Source organism: Magnolia sinica, chromosome 6 (genome assembly GCF_029962835.1).
Source record: "Magnolia sinica isolate HGM2019 chromosome 6, MsV1, whole genome shotgun sequence".
In the NCBI taxonomy this organism is placed as follows: domain Eukaryota; kingdom Viridiplantae; phylum Streptophyta; class Magnoliopsida; order Magnoliales; family Magnoliaceae; genus Magnolia; species Magnolia sinica.
In genome coordinates this window covers 38038163-38052955 of record NC_080578.1, presented here as the reverse complement: position 1 = coordinate 38052955, position 14793 = coordinate 38038163, and the positions used below count along the sequence as shown (strand labels likewise).

Here is a 14793-nt window from a genome sequence, read left to right as displayed (position 1 = left end):
GCTCTTGCCTTCAAACCTATCATTTTCTTACCTTTCTCATGTTACAAGCCTTGCTTGCATCAGCTGGCCTGCTCCATGTTCTATAGTGGATGTGTATTACCCATTGGCTATTGAAGCGAAATGCTTCTGCTATTGGATTACTGAAACCAACACTGACCTTATCAGTCCATTTACAGCCTCTGATTGACCTGGTTTGAACTCTACTAAGTATTAACCAACATTGATTTTATGTTTTTGTTTCCTTTCTTTTGGCAATTTTCAATTTCTGGGGGATGTCACTGGCAGTCACATTCTTCACTTTGGAACCCAAGATTTTCTCAATTTTTTCACATGTTAGAAGCCTTGCCTGGATCTTTTGGCCTGCTTCACTTTCTTTTAGAAATATGTATTGCCAATTACTGGTTGAAGAGAAATGCTAAGTGTTCACTGGGCACTATAACAGTTATAGTGCTCCTAGTTGCATTAACTCACCTCGACAGTCCAATCGATCAATTTGACTGTCCATTAAGTTCAGAACACATTTCATAGGCTACCATGCAAAAATTGCACTGATCAGAAGTCCATTCCATCCTTGAAATGGATGGGATGATGTGAGAGAGAGAGAGAGAGAGGGGGGGGGGGGGACCCCTCTTTTATTTAGAGAGAATCCTTGTACAATGCATGTGCAAGGACCCAATACGTGGGTTGGGCCCAATAACACAGTTTACAATTTTTTTCCTTCCATTCAACTGCACTCTACATTCTATTCAACTCTATTCAACTTTGCATGCTTCTCACTTGAATATGTTTTAATACTCTAGCTAGAGCATAATGTCAAACATGCCCAGCTTATTACTAATGAACAATCCTTGTGCGCGTGGTGGAAACTTGGTAAAATATGTCACCTAACTGGGCCTTGGATGGAACATATTGGGTGGGATCTTGTTTAAATGCTATCTTCTCTTCGATGAAGTGGCAGTCCACATCTGTGTGTTTCGTCCGATCATGGAAAACCAGATTATTGGCTATGTGCGAAGTTGCTTGATTGTCACAATATAGAATCATCAGTTCTCCTTTGAAGAGTTAAATTTCTTGTAGAAGTGATCGTGTCCACAATAGCTCACAAATAAAATGACCCATGGCCTTGTACTCTACTTTGGCACTTGACCTAGCGATAACTGTCTATTTCTTGCTTTTCCAGGTTACCAAGTTTTCCCAAACGAAGGTATAGTCTCTATACGTGGATTTCTTGTCTGTAATGGAGCCTCCCTAATCAACATATGCATATGATTGGATTTTGAGATGTCCATGGGATCTATAGAGAAAACCTTGTCCAGGAGTTCTTTTTAGGTATCAAAGGATACAGATGATGGCTTTCCAGTGCTGGACCTTGGGCTAGTGCATGACCCTACTCACCACTCCAATAGCAAACGAGATATTTGGTCATTTAGTAGTCAAATAATTAAGTTTTCCAATCAATCTTTTGTATCTTTCTTGGTCTTCAAAAAGTTCTCCTTAATCGTCAGAAAGCTTGTTGTTCAGATCCATTGGAGTGTCATATGGTCAGTGTTTTCAGTAGCACTGTAGCATAGCATATAGAAAATGCTACGTAACATATGCAAGTAGCGTAACTCCTTGGTAGTGCAAGCTATAAGGTATGTAGCATAGGCTACAGTGTATGTACCATACGCTACATGTAGCATGGTGTAGTGGGTAGTGTAAGCTACCTGAAATCTCATTTTTAAAGTGTTTTTTCTATGTTAGTTTAACACCTATTTTAAAATGGTGATGACTTAAACCTATGACATGTGGCACTACATTAAACTAATATGGACCATCCAAATTGTGGTCCATGTCATGGATAAAACACTTAGATCAATCTGTACCATCCAAATTGTGGTCTATATCATGAATTTGTCATATTTCAATAAATGAAAAAAAAAAAAAAAAAGAGGTCACGCTTAGAGATGTTTAAAGGCAGAGAGAGAGAGAGAGAGAGAGAGAGAGAGATTTTGAATTGAAATATGTGGTTGATGATCCAGATTTGTAATCAAGAACTCATAGAAATTGTGCATTTTGTAAATTTTATCATATTTTCTATTATTTTAATTAAAAAATATTAAGGAATGTGTAGCTTATGCTACGTGCTATAGGGGGCCAAATGCCACACTATTCGCTACACGCTATTTAAAACACTGCATATGGTTTACACCCGAAGAGCCCAATTTCTTTTAATATGTCCAAGACATAGTTCCCATAGGACAATTTTATCCCTGCAATTGACCGAGCTACTTCAATTCCTAGGAAATACCAGGACGCCAAGATCCTTGGTTTGGAATTGGTCCTTGATATATTGCTTGACTTCAGTTATACCATCTTCATCACTTCTTGTGATGATTATATTATCTACATAGACAACCAATGCCACAATTCCATTGGACATTTGATTCACAAACATGGAGTGGTCCACGTGACATCTGTGAAATCCAAATTTCACTAGAACTCAGCTAAACTTCTTGAACTATGCCCTTAGAGATTGCTTTAGCCGATAGATGGCTTTCTTGAGTTTACAAACTTTCTTGTTCTCCCCCCGAGTAACAAACCTAAGGGGTTGCTCCATGTACACTTCCTTTGTGAGATCGCCATTCGGGAAAGTGTTCTTGATATCCAGTTGATAAAGAGGCCGTGATCTGTTTGTTGCAACAGATAACAAGACTTGTACATAGTTGATTTTAGGAACTAGAGAAAACATTTCTTCGTAGTCCAAGCCTGGCGTTTAAGTATACGCTTGCCCCACCAATCGAGTTTGCAGATGTTCGATCGAGCCATAAGGCAAGTATTTGATGGAGAACTTGGCAACAACTGACTGAACATTTACCATGAGAGAAATGGACCAATTTACAAGTACTAATCCGGTGCTTGCGGCAATTTCTTTCATAGCTTTTCACCACCTAGGGTGAGTTAATATCTCATGATGGGATGTAGGAACAACAATAACTATCTTTATGTAAGGCCCGACCCGAGTGCGTGTGTGTGTGTATGCATTTCGTTTCTTTTAGTCCCGCAGTCCTACCAGTCGAATCCCGGCGACCCGCGATCCTCGAAGAGCGTTTACGGCCATCCTTAAGTCCGGTCACGTTGACCCGACCCGGATCGACCCGAAACCTATGCCATCTTGTCCGTATTGTCGTTACGCTTCCGATGACGCGTCCCGTGCGTCCATCCGATATGTAGATCATAAGTTGTAGGCATTGCATTTCTAGTCATTTAATCATGATCATGTGGCTCACTTAGTGTGGAGAGCACGTTTTCCAAGGTGGCCCATCCCATTTGCACAATTTTCAACCAACATCACACACACTACCTAGAGTTCCATCTCCCACACTACCCACACCACCAACACCACCCATCCCTACCCTATAGCCCCCATATAGCCCTCCTTTTTTGCTAGCCCATGATTTGTTTCTCTACCCCATACACCTCTTTCCTAGAGAAAAATCATGGCCTTTTCTTTCCTAGGCCTTACAACCCATCATTTCCTTACACTTCCATCATTTCTTCTCTACAACTCTCCTTTCTCTTCTCTCTTTCATTTCATTCCTCTCTTTTCCCATTACAAGAGGTGGGACGTCCACACCTTCTTCCATTTTTCAGCAATTCTTCTCTCTTCTCTCTCCAATCCCACCCTCTAATCCTCATCACCACCATTAGAAGCCTTCCTTTGGAGCTTAGGAGCTAACCCTTGAAGTTTGGAGGAAGATCTTGAAGGTGGGTGATGTATATGGAGCTTCTTCCTTCTTTTCTTCTCGCATTTCCTTTCTAAAACATTTGGTAGTATGTAATACCCACCAATCAATGGTGGAGGTCCTACATCACTCCATGATGAGAGGCCAAAGGCCTATTTCATGCATGCACGTTTCCATGGTGGGTCATTCTCCATGGACCCACCATGATGGATTTCTTTAATTTAGGATCTTGTTTGGTCATCTAGACCATAGCATACATGTTAAGGATAGCATTAGCAATTTCTTTGGATTGTAAGATCACATGCATGCATGATCTATGAAGGATGTATATGTGATTGTAATGGTGGAGGATTCATAGTACTGGAATCCTCCCCTATGGCCGTTGATTTTTCTCCCTCTTTCTTTCTTTCTCTCTATTTCTTTTCTCTATTTTTCTCCTGATGATTGGTGGCCTACTGATTTGCCACAAACGTCCCAAACCCTCAGATTTTTGGGACGTCCAGGCCTCTTGGGCCCACTCCATGGGTTTCAAATCAGGGATAGGTGGGCTCCATCCTACATCAAGGTGGGGTCCACACCTCAGAAAACCCTAAAAGAAATTAGGGAGAAAAGCCTTGCCAACAGGCCTAAAACAATGCCCAAAATCATATATCCAATGGGTCTGAAATTTGGACAGCAACATATGCTGTCCATTTCCAGCCCATAGAAAAATATCCAAGGGGATTAATGCTCAAATAATACAAGTGGGGTCCACCTAGATGGACCACAAAAATTCCAGACCCATTCCCAATCAAAGATCTCCAAGAAAATCAAGCATTTGGAGTCATCCATCCCATGCATGCAACATGCATAGGGACGTCCAACCTAGTGGGCCTGGACGTCCCAAAAATCTGAGGGTCTGGGATGTTTATGGCACATCAGTGGGCCACTAATCATCAAGAGAAAAATAGAAAAAAGAAATAGAGAGAGAGAGAGAGAGAGAAATCAATGGCCATAGGGGAGGATTCCGGTACTATGAATCCTCCACCATTACAATCACACATACATCCTTCATAGATCATGTATGCATATGATCTTACAATCCAAAGAAGTTGCTAATGCTATCCCTAACATGCATGTTATGGTCTAGATGACCAAACAAGATCCTAAATCAAAGAAATCCATCATGGTGGGTCCATGGAGAATGGCCCACCGTGGAAACATGCATGCATGAAATAGGCCTTTGGCCTCTCATCATGGAGTGATATAGGACCTCTACCATTGATTGGTGGGTACTGCATACTACCAAATGTTCTAGAAAGGAAATGCAAGAAGAAAAGAAGGAAGAAGCTCCATATACATCACCCACCTTCAAGATCTTCCTCCAAACTTCAAGGGCTAGCTCCCAAGCTCCAAATGAAGGCTTCTAATGGTGGTGATGAGGATTAGAGGGTGGGATTGGGAGAGAGAAGAGAGAAGGATTGCTGGAAAATGGAAGAAGGTATGGACGTCCCACATCTTGCAATAGGAAAGAGGAATGAAATGAAAGAGAAAAAAGAGAAAGGAGAGTTGTAGAGAAGAAATGATGGAAGTGTAAGGAAATGATGGGTTATAAGGCCTAGGGATGAAAAGGCCATGATTTTTCTCTAGGAAAGAGGTGTATGGGGTAGAGAAACAAATCATGAGCTAGCAAAAAAGGAGGGCTATAGGGTAGGGATTGGTGGTGTTGGTGGTGTGAGTAGTGTGGGAGATGGAACTCTAGGTAGTGTGTGTGGTGCTGGTTGAAAATTGTGTAAATGGGATGAGCCACCTTGGAAAACGTGCTTTCCACACTAGGTGGGCCACATGATCATGATCAAAGGGCTAGAAATGAAATGCCTACAACTTATGATCTACATATCGGATGGACGCACGGGGACGCGTCATCGGAAGCGCAACGATGATACGGACAAGATGGCATAGGTTTCGGGTCGATCCAGGTCTGGTCAACGTGACCAGACTTAAGGATGACCGCAAACACTATCCGAGCGTCGCGGGTCGCCGGGATTCGACTGGTAGGACCGCGGGACCAAAAGAAACGAAATGCAAACACATGCACTCGGGTCAGACCTTACACTTTGTAACTCCATAATGTTTTAGTTTATGTTCCTACCTATTATCTCCCAACTCTAGTGGAGTTTTTGGGTAAGTGTGCGTTCATTTGTTCTCCAAAAAAACCAACCAATTGGTGAACCCCAGGACCGTTTGAGGTTGTCTTTTCGGATGATCAGCCACACTAAGACTGAGACAGCTCGGATTCCCACAGGGGGCAATAGTGGGGAAGGGACCCTAGTAGTGGTCCTGATAGGAAACCTGTTCATTCAGATGACATGGGATGGTCTGTGTTGGAGAACGGAAGGATAGGGAATGGAAGAGAGATCTCCCCTTGAGTGTAATTTCTCTCTCTGGCTAGGAGAACGACGTATCCTCAAAGAATGTTACATTTGCACTAACCAGTATTCGATTGCGTGGTGCGTCGAAGCACTTGGAACTTTTCTGAGTGCGAGAGTATCCCAAGAAAGCACATTTCATTGCACGTGCATCAAGTTTATCAAAACCAGGATGTAGTGTGTGGACAAACATAGTGTAAGCAAACACCCATATGGGTAAAGGGCTTCGAAAATTAACATGGAAAGGAGAGTTTTTCCATGAAGGAGGAGGAGGGCATCCAGTTGATAAGATGATATGTTGTAAATATGACAAAGCTCCAAAAACGTTTAGCCACAAGCATATGAAAAGAAGGGTCTGTCTCACTTCAAGCAAGTATTGATTCTTGCTTTCAACAATCCAATTTTTGTGTGGAATATAGAGATAGGATGTCTGATGGGTAATGCTAGCAGAAGTTGGAAACTCTTGGAAGTAGGTCAAGAGATACTCAAATATATTATTGGACCTGAGGCATTTGATTTCATTGTGAAATTGTATATGAATCTCAGATCGATTTTTTTTTTTTTAATGTTAAATACTTCAACCGATCCTTCATTATAAATACCTACATATTTCTTGAATAATGATCGACAAACGTAACCAAATACTTGAAATTATGAAACTAGGTATTCTAATCAAACCCCATACGTCATTATGAACTAACTCAAATGGAGATAGACTCTTCTTATTAAGATGTGACAAAAAGATTGTTATGGTGCATTTAGCTAATTGACATGTTCACATTTGATCAAAAAAATAGATGATAAAGAAAGAAGAAGAGTTTTCAAGGAGTCCGATGAGAGGTTTCCAAATCAGGCATGCCACTGTAATGGAGTGGCACTGACACTAAGAGCAGTTGCAATGATGCGAGGTTCCAAATCCATGCAATTCATGCCCTCTACTAATTATCTCCTTTGTCTTGAGATTCTAGAACGCGCAATGAGAAGGATAAAAGGTGACAGAGCAGTTCAATGTGTTAGTAAGTTTACACACAAATAGTAGGCTAAGAGGAAACTCAGGTATATATAAAACCGATGATAAAGTAATATGAATACTGGGTGAGGTGACTCCTTGACCAATAACTTTTAACAAAGATCCATTCGCCGGGGAAACCGGGGAACAAGAAATGGACGTATTGAGAGGAGGGATGAAGAACCTATCATTAATGTTTTCCATATTATCGCTTAATGTATCGCACCCTTTGGGATACAGATACATATTGGTCATCGCAAGGGATATATCGATTGTATCGCATAATTTATCGGTGTTGAAGGGAAATTTGGTCGAATTTTTCAATGATATGATTGTTAAAAAAAAAACACCAATACACACGTAAAATTAAATTTAAAAAAAAAAAAAAACACAAAAAAAAAATTTAAAAAAAAAAAATCACAAAAAAAAATGCACATAGTAGGTTTCCTTTGTATGGGGTCCTAATCTATGCGCTTTCTAATCGATGCAATTATTTTCAACGTTAATTCATAAGATATATAAATGTTAGAACTTAGAAGATAGGTATGGAAAGACAAACATTACATTCAAAAGCAAAAGAAGTAAAAAACTAGAAATATACTTGGAGATTTTGAAAAAAAAAATAACATATTTTTTAATTAAAAAATACTTTTTTTTTCCGAAAAATTCCCCAAATTGCACAAAATTTGTAGATCAGGTTATATATATGATTGACTTCGTGTTTGGATACTAAAATTGCAACCGATTTGAAAAAATTGGAAAAAAAAAAATCGATTTTTGTCCAAATTTCCGCAACTTGGCATATCTCCTCCAAATTTCGAAATTGAAGCTCCAAATCCATAATTTTTCATGCAAAATATAAAGAGTCATGGATTTTTACCATTTGACACTATTTACAAAATAATAATAATAAATAAATAAAAATAAAAATAAAAAAATAAAAAAACTCAAAAATAAAAAAATGCATGCCTTTTAGAATCCAGCTCCAAGAAGCTTCCAATCACGATTTTAGAGAAATTTCGAAGATTTTTTTCCAACAAAGTAGAGTGAACTAGTTGAAATCACCTTATAAAGTACTAAGAAGTTTTTTTTTTTTTTTTGGTCGAGTTTTGTGAAAATTTGAGGATTTTCTCGACAAAACAATGTCGATTTCCTTTTATCCCTTTCGATAGCATACTCAATATTGATATATTGCACGATACATTAAGAATTTGTTAAGGGGGAGCAGATATATTGCACGATATCACGATATTGTGCAATATATTGCACGATATCATGAAAAATGGATATTAAAGCTGGGTTTCGTATTGCCCAGCTGGGATGACCAATATATTGATATATCGGTGATATATCACTTCCTGAAAACACTACCTGTTTTATGGTCGGTGGCCCTTGAGTTGATTACCCAAGGTGACAATCTATATGAGGCAACAAGAGCAGTCCCTGAGGTGGCAGGAGAAGTTGAGGAGCCTGCCCATATATTTTTCATGGAGACTTTGTGGTGACCAATCATGGGTGACATTAAGTACAGTAACGATCGTGACAGCAGTTCTTTTGGCCAAATGAATGGCCAAAATTTTGACATCACAACACCACTAATCTACAGCACCACACCTCAAACAGTGCCAAACAACAGCTACAACCTCAACAACTTCAAACATCAAAACTGGCCGAGGTGGGCCACAAATACTTGAACTGACGTTAGTTCAGCAATATGTGCCAAAAAACAGAACACGTTGATCAGAAACAACAGTAGTAGAGACGATACAATTGGCAACAAACTGAAACAGCTTTCATGAAGGCTGAAAGAAAGTAGTACTAGGCCCACAGTGATCAATGTCCAGACACCATGACTGCAAGCAGCACGGCGATCCAAAATACTAGCAGATCTCAACAATAAAAAACAATGATCACCAAGCACAAAAGAACAATTGATAGTGACCCAACTATGTTGTCCACAGATCATTGATCAGCATCCCCGCAGCATGATGCTGGTTGTAGATTGCAGATTGCAGATGATGGTGACAGGATTTCTGGTAAAGATCGAGCAGCTAATGATCAATCGCAAATAGCAGTAGCAGCCACAGCAGGAATAGCAACAGCAAAAACATCAATGGAGCAGCAGCACTCCACAACCGAATGACACAGACGCTGATGGAAATGTGGGCCAGTAGAATGATCAGTAGCAGTGATTCACTCTCTGTTTTATATAGAGAGAATCCGTGTACAGTGTGTGTGCAAGGGCCCAATAACAGATAGTTCGCGATTTTGTCTTTTATTCAACTGCACTCTACAGTCTATTCTTCGCGATTTTGCCTTTTATTCAACTGCACTCTATAGTCTATTCAACTTTGCATGCTTCTCACTTGAATATGTTTCAACAAATCATAAGCAATCCATGATGGTCCCTAGCAAATAGATGGGTCAAATAGTTGTTTGGAAGTTTTTGTGCAAATGATCTTGATTGTACATATTTAAAGTCCATTGATCAAATGGTTATCACACAAAAATTGCACTGATCCGAAAAGTCCATTCCATCCTTGTTTGGCCTTTTTTTCTATAGCCATCCTTTTTCAAGCAATGGATGGGATTGTCACGATTGCCTAATAGAAGTGTTTGTTTAATCCAAAGCAATCCATGATTGTTTCTAGCAAATAGGTGGGTAAAATTGTTGATTGGTCCAATTTTGTGCAAAGGATCTTGATTGTCCATATTAAAGTCCATTGATCAAATGGTTAATATTTGCCAGATGAGTGTGATGTTACCATGGTAACCCATGAAATGTTTTGGACCTTATGAACAGTTTAGATCAACGGATTGGACTAAGTGTCCCAGTTCAACAAGGAGCACTATAAGTTATAGTGCTCTAAGAGCACTGGAGCATTTCTCACTATTTGGAATGGATGGAAATTAATAATAATGGAAGGTTTGATATGTCAATACAGAATTTCTGGTGCTGCTACTCTTCTTATGACCTAAAAGTCTTGGCAACAGAACCAGCAAAATTTGGGGGTGGGAAAATGTGGTGGGGGGCAGATATTCATAGATTTCTCTCTTATTTAGCCGGTCTTGTACAAGGAACCTTTTTGTTAATGTTCATGGAAAACTGAATCTAAATATTCAACCAAGGGAATCAGCTTACCTATGTCAATATGCATCCAAAATCCCAATAAGCTCTCTTCAGGGTTTTTCTTATGTTATATGTTTGTGAAGTTGCAGTAATCAGTTATAATGGTTGGTTTTTTTTTTTCCTCACAACGAGTCTATCCAACCCATAGAAGCTCCACATGCACAGCCAATCAGTCAATAGTTGTGAGGAGAAAGTTCTATGCTATAAATTCTATGACCATGGCTAGAAGTCATCAATTCCTAATATTTGTTTATGCAAATTCCTCTTGCAATTCTGGATAGAAAAATGCTAGGTATGCTTGTATACTTTCTTGAGATGGACAGGGTGTGTTGTGTCACAAGCTTTAACATGTCACACAATTCTGCATCTGGTATGTCCATTGGTAGAGTGCACATAAGCATGCCCTGTCCCAAAAAGGTGGACCACACTTATATAAGGAAAATCTACAGTTAAAGAAAACCAATGGGTTCGTATTCAATATACACATGGTCTACCTAAGTTTTGGCCTAGGGTTCACAATGTGCCTGCCCTACTGATGAATGCCCTAGATTTCACTTTACACGTGCCTTCTTGGCATGCATGCCACGAAGGCCTCATCCATCTCAGGCAAGTGAGAAACTTAGCTTTTGGGCTAATTGTTACTCAAGTTTTGCATGCATTACACTGTATATTTTCTCTAAGGAATAAATGTAGAAACCCTAATGATTTTTCAATGTTTCAGGTCCAATCAGTGTCACCTGAAGCATTTACTTCCTCTGTCAGCGATATTGGCTCCGTGGTCAGTATGATTGATAGGGTAGCAGGATCTGCACCTGGTAATAGATCTAGAGCTGCTGTTGGCGAAGATTTGGTGGCCATGACAAAGTGCCGTTTGCAAGCGAGAGACTTCATATCACAAGATGGGGGTGCCACGACTAAAAAAATAAGGCGCCACATCAGTGCCATGCCCTTGAATACTGTGCCATCAGCTGGTAGTGTAAATGATAGTTTCAAGAGGCTAAACAGTTTAGACACGTCCGAGTTAGAGTCAACTGCAACGTCTAAAATCAAGAGGCACAGAGTTGAGGTATGATATGGACTACTGCATTTCTATATAATACTGAATCTATTTGGATTCGGAGGAAATATATAATATAGAACCCAGTGTTTGGTCAACCAGCAAATTTTCAAGCACATGTTCTGGTGATTTGAACTGTTTATTTGGTGGACCCTGCAGTGGGTTGGAGATAACCCCCAAAATTTCCCTCATTGGAGGATCCTGGCCTTCTGACTGGTTCCCATTAAATGCATGCTGTTGGTTCAAGTTATCCATTTTCATTCGACAACTTGATATTGTGGGGAATATATTGGGGCATTCCACTACATTGACAGCTTAGGTTGCCTAATGAAAGGTGCCCCCCTTCTGAAACCACTGATTTACATGTCAATTTGATGCACATCTCGTGCCCTTGGGATACGGAAACATATCGGTATCATTTGAGAAATATCGCATGTACTAGGGAACGTATCACTGTTTGAGGGGAACATCGGGAAATGATGGAATTTTTCAACAGAACTTCAGGATAAGTTGAAAGAGACATGATTACACACTTTGGACTCGAAAGATCACAAGAAATGAGTATGCACAAGTTTCCTCATATAGGGGTCCTAAGTTATGCACTGTTGAACAAAAGTGATGCAAGTATATCCAAATTGAGTTTATATAATTCATAAATCATACTATACAGTTATGAAATAGATTCCCCAAGCAAATTTGGGAGAAAATGAATTTTTATTGGGCTTTTTGTGATTTTTTTTTTTATTTTTTTTTTTCAAATTTCTGGTGAGAGAATGTATCGCAAAGTATTGCCAATATATCGCAATGTATTGCATGTATCGGCAATGCAGGGGAATTTTATCACAATTTATTGGTGATACATTGCAATATTTGTGTGATACAGGGGAATTTAATAACTTGCTCCATACATTGTATAGGCCACATGCGAAATCGATATATATTGGCTGATACTATTGATATTTAAAGAATTGTCTGTAACATTTGGGAATAGTCTTGCCTTAATAAGGGGCAGGGACACGTCATTAAAAAAAAAAAAAAAACATCTGGGTTGATCAGGAAAACGCCATATCTTTTTCTTTTTTTTTTAATTTTTATTTAAATCAAGCATTACTTGATTAACTTTCAGATTCATATAGTGTAGAGGCATTAATGCTTCTCTACAGAAAATTTAGGGTCTGATGATATTATCTTAAACCTGAAGGCATAGAGAATAACTATGAATGCTGATAGAGCTGGCAATGGACTGGGCCAGGGGCTTTGCAAAATAGTAAATCGGAACAGGCCCGACCTGGGCACAGATCAAAAGTTGGGCCCAGATCCAATAAACTCCCGACTGTTGCCCCAACCTGCTGATGTTGTTGCTTTTATCTGTCAACCTTGCCAGGTCAACCATGCACTATTGGAAGAGATCAGGGTGATAAACCAGCGGTTAATTGATACTGTGGTGGAGATCTGTGACAAGGACGTTGATTCAAATGCAGCTGCCGCTGAAGGCGAAGGGACTGTTGTCAAGTGCTCCTTCTGTGCTGTGGCTCTCTGTTCAAACCTGAAGTCGCAGTATGATTCAGCACAGATGGTGAGCTTTTGCAACACCCGTCAGCTCTCTCTATGCCCCTTCCTGTACTGATTGATTTGATTCTGTATTTCGGTTATGCAGTCTCCCATCTCGCCCTTGCGACTGCTGGTTCCCGTCAATTATCCAAATTGCTCCCCTATACTTTTAGACAAGTTGCCTATCGAACCAAGGTACATATGTATTCAAGCGTTCATGTTTTTCTTATGAGGAAATATTCAATGCTCAATCGAGCTTTTGTTTATCCCAATGAATGTACATTTGGTGGTCCAAATCATTCATATGGTTAGGTCCCATGGGTGATGGGAAATAACCAGAAAATCTCCCAAATTGGATGACCTGACTATTCCAATCAGCTCCCAAGATCATCTGATTAGGGTGATCTTAGGGCATATGCTTGTAGGTTGCAATGGGCTAGGTAGTTGCCTGACCTGGGTTTGGCCTGTGGGCCATGCTTGGGTCTCGAATGCATATAGCCCGATCAATTTTCAAGTTGGGCTCGGGCTGAAATCAGTTTAGCCCGTCACAGCCTGGCCCAGCTAGGCCTGACTGACTCTATATATCCTACAAATATACCAAGCCATCTGTCTTGAATATAGACGTTGGTTTCATTCCTCTAAAATGTCTCTCTTTGTGCATGTGGGGCGCACTTGATCAATGGATAGATTAGGAGCATTCAAGTGGTAAATGGGATTTTATTTTTTTTCAAATTTCTGGGCTGGGCCCCGGCCTACCAATTTTTCAGGCTCAGGCTAGGGCCTACTGATCTAAGCTCGGGGTGTAAGTGTCCAGTCAGGCCCAGGACTAGCCTAGCCCAGCCCGACCCATTGCCGCCCTTACTGTGCTCAACCCATGGTCTGGATCAAACTGCCTAGGTTACTGAAACATGGGTCCCGCCTTTAACATTGCAAAATGATGTTTCTCTCTATCAAGCTTTTTATAAAACCTCAATCAACCATCAGTGTCGTTTCTGACATTTTATTCGTTCTAATCATCCATGGACAGAAAGGAGCTTGAGGATCTGTCGGCAAAGGCGAAATCTAGGCTCAATATCTACCTCCGTGGCATTTCACAGCCCATATCACTGGCGGAGATGGCTAGGACTTGGGATGTTTGTGCCCGCAAGGTGATAGCTGAATATGCACAAGAGAGTGGAGGAGGCAGCTTCAGCTCTAGGTATGGGACGTGGGAGAATTGCATCAGTGCTTGATCACAGCATTGCCGGTATGAGAATTGATGTCCCCGGGTGGTATTGTATCTATTATATTCTGTTCCTACTCAGAAAACGGAGCTGTTTCGGGTTCGTATGGCACTGTTGAATGTGTCTGCTGTCATGCAAGGGGTTTAAAGCCTCCCTTCTGTAAAGCTTAACGCTGATCTAGACGCGCGCGTGTGTGTGTGTATACTTTTCCATTTACTCTGCACAGTTAGTCGTTGGAACTTCTCTTTTCTAGCTCATGTTTGGCTTCAGGTCAGGCAGACGGCGGTGAGATTTGGGGTGTGTTTGGATGCTCGATTGAATTAAATTGCAATTTGTTTAATTTTTTTAAGGGGTAATTAACAAAGTGTGGGCAGCGCCATTTTAGGTCAGAATTACAAACAAACACTTAGGTCCTGTTTATATTGAGAATTACCTATGTAATAGCAAGTAAAATCATCATTATTGCAAATTTGCACATATTGCGAAAAATACAATTAAATAAGGAAATCCACTTCCTTGCATTTCCTTAGCAAACCTCTCTTGCATTTGGCATGATATCAGCATCGTTTGAAATGAAGGTTTAAGAGGACGGTGTTATTGCAGTGGACTGCTCTAGTTATACTTCTATGCGATTTAAGGAAATGCTACTTCGAGGATGGTGTTATTGCAGTCAGTGTTCGAGGATGGTGT

At 40.2% G+C, this 14793-nt stretch overlaps 1 protein-coding gene across 1 annotated transcript in view; it reads left to right on the top strand.

Annotated features, from left to right (window-relative positions):
* LOC131248674 (mediator of RNA polymerase II transcription subunit 15a-like) overlaps positions 1–14459 on the top strand; it is an 83595-nt gene extending 69136 nt beyond the window's left edge. The window contains exons 9-12 of the mRNA XM_058249060.1: positions 10994–11338; positions 12714–12905; positions 12987–13075; positions 13908–14459. Coding sequence (XP_058105043.1) covers positions 10994–11338; positions 12714–12905; positions 12987–13075; positions 13908–14112 — 831 coding nt within the window. The 3' untranslated portion in view covers positions 14113–14459. The remainder of the gene's footprint in view (positions 1–10993; positions 11339–12713; positions 12906–12986; positions 13076–13907) is intronic.
* Positions 14460–14793: the final 334 nt, after the last annotated feature.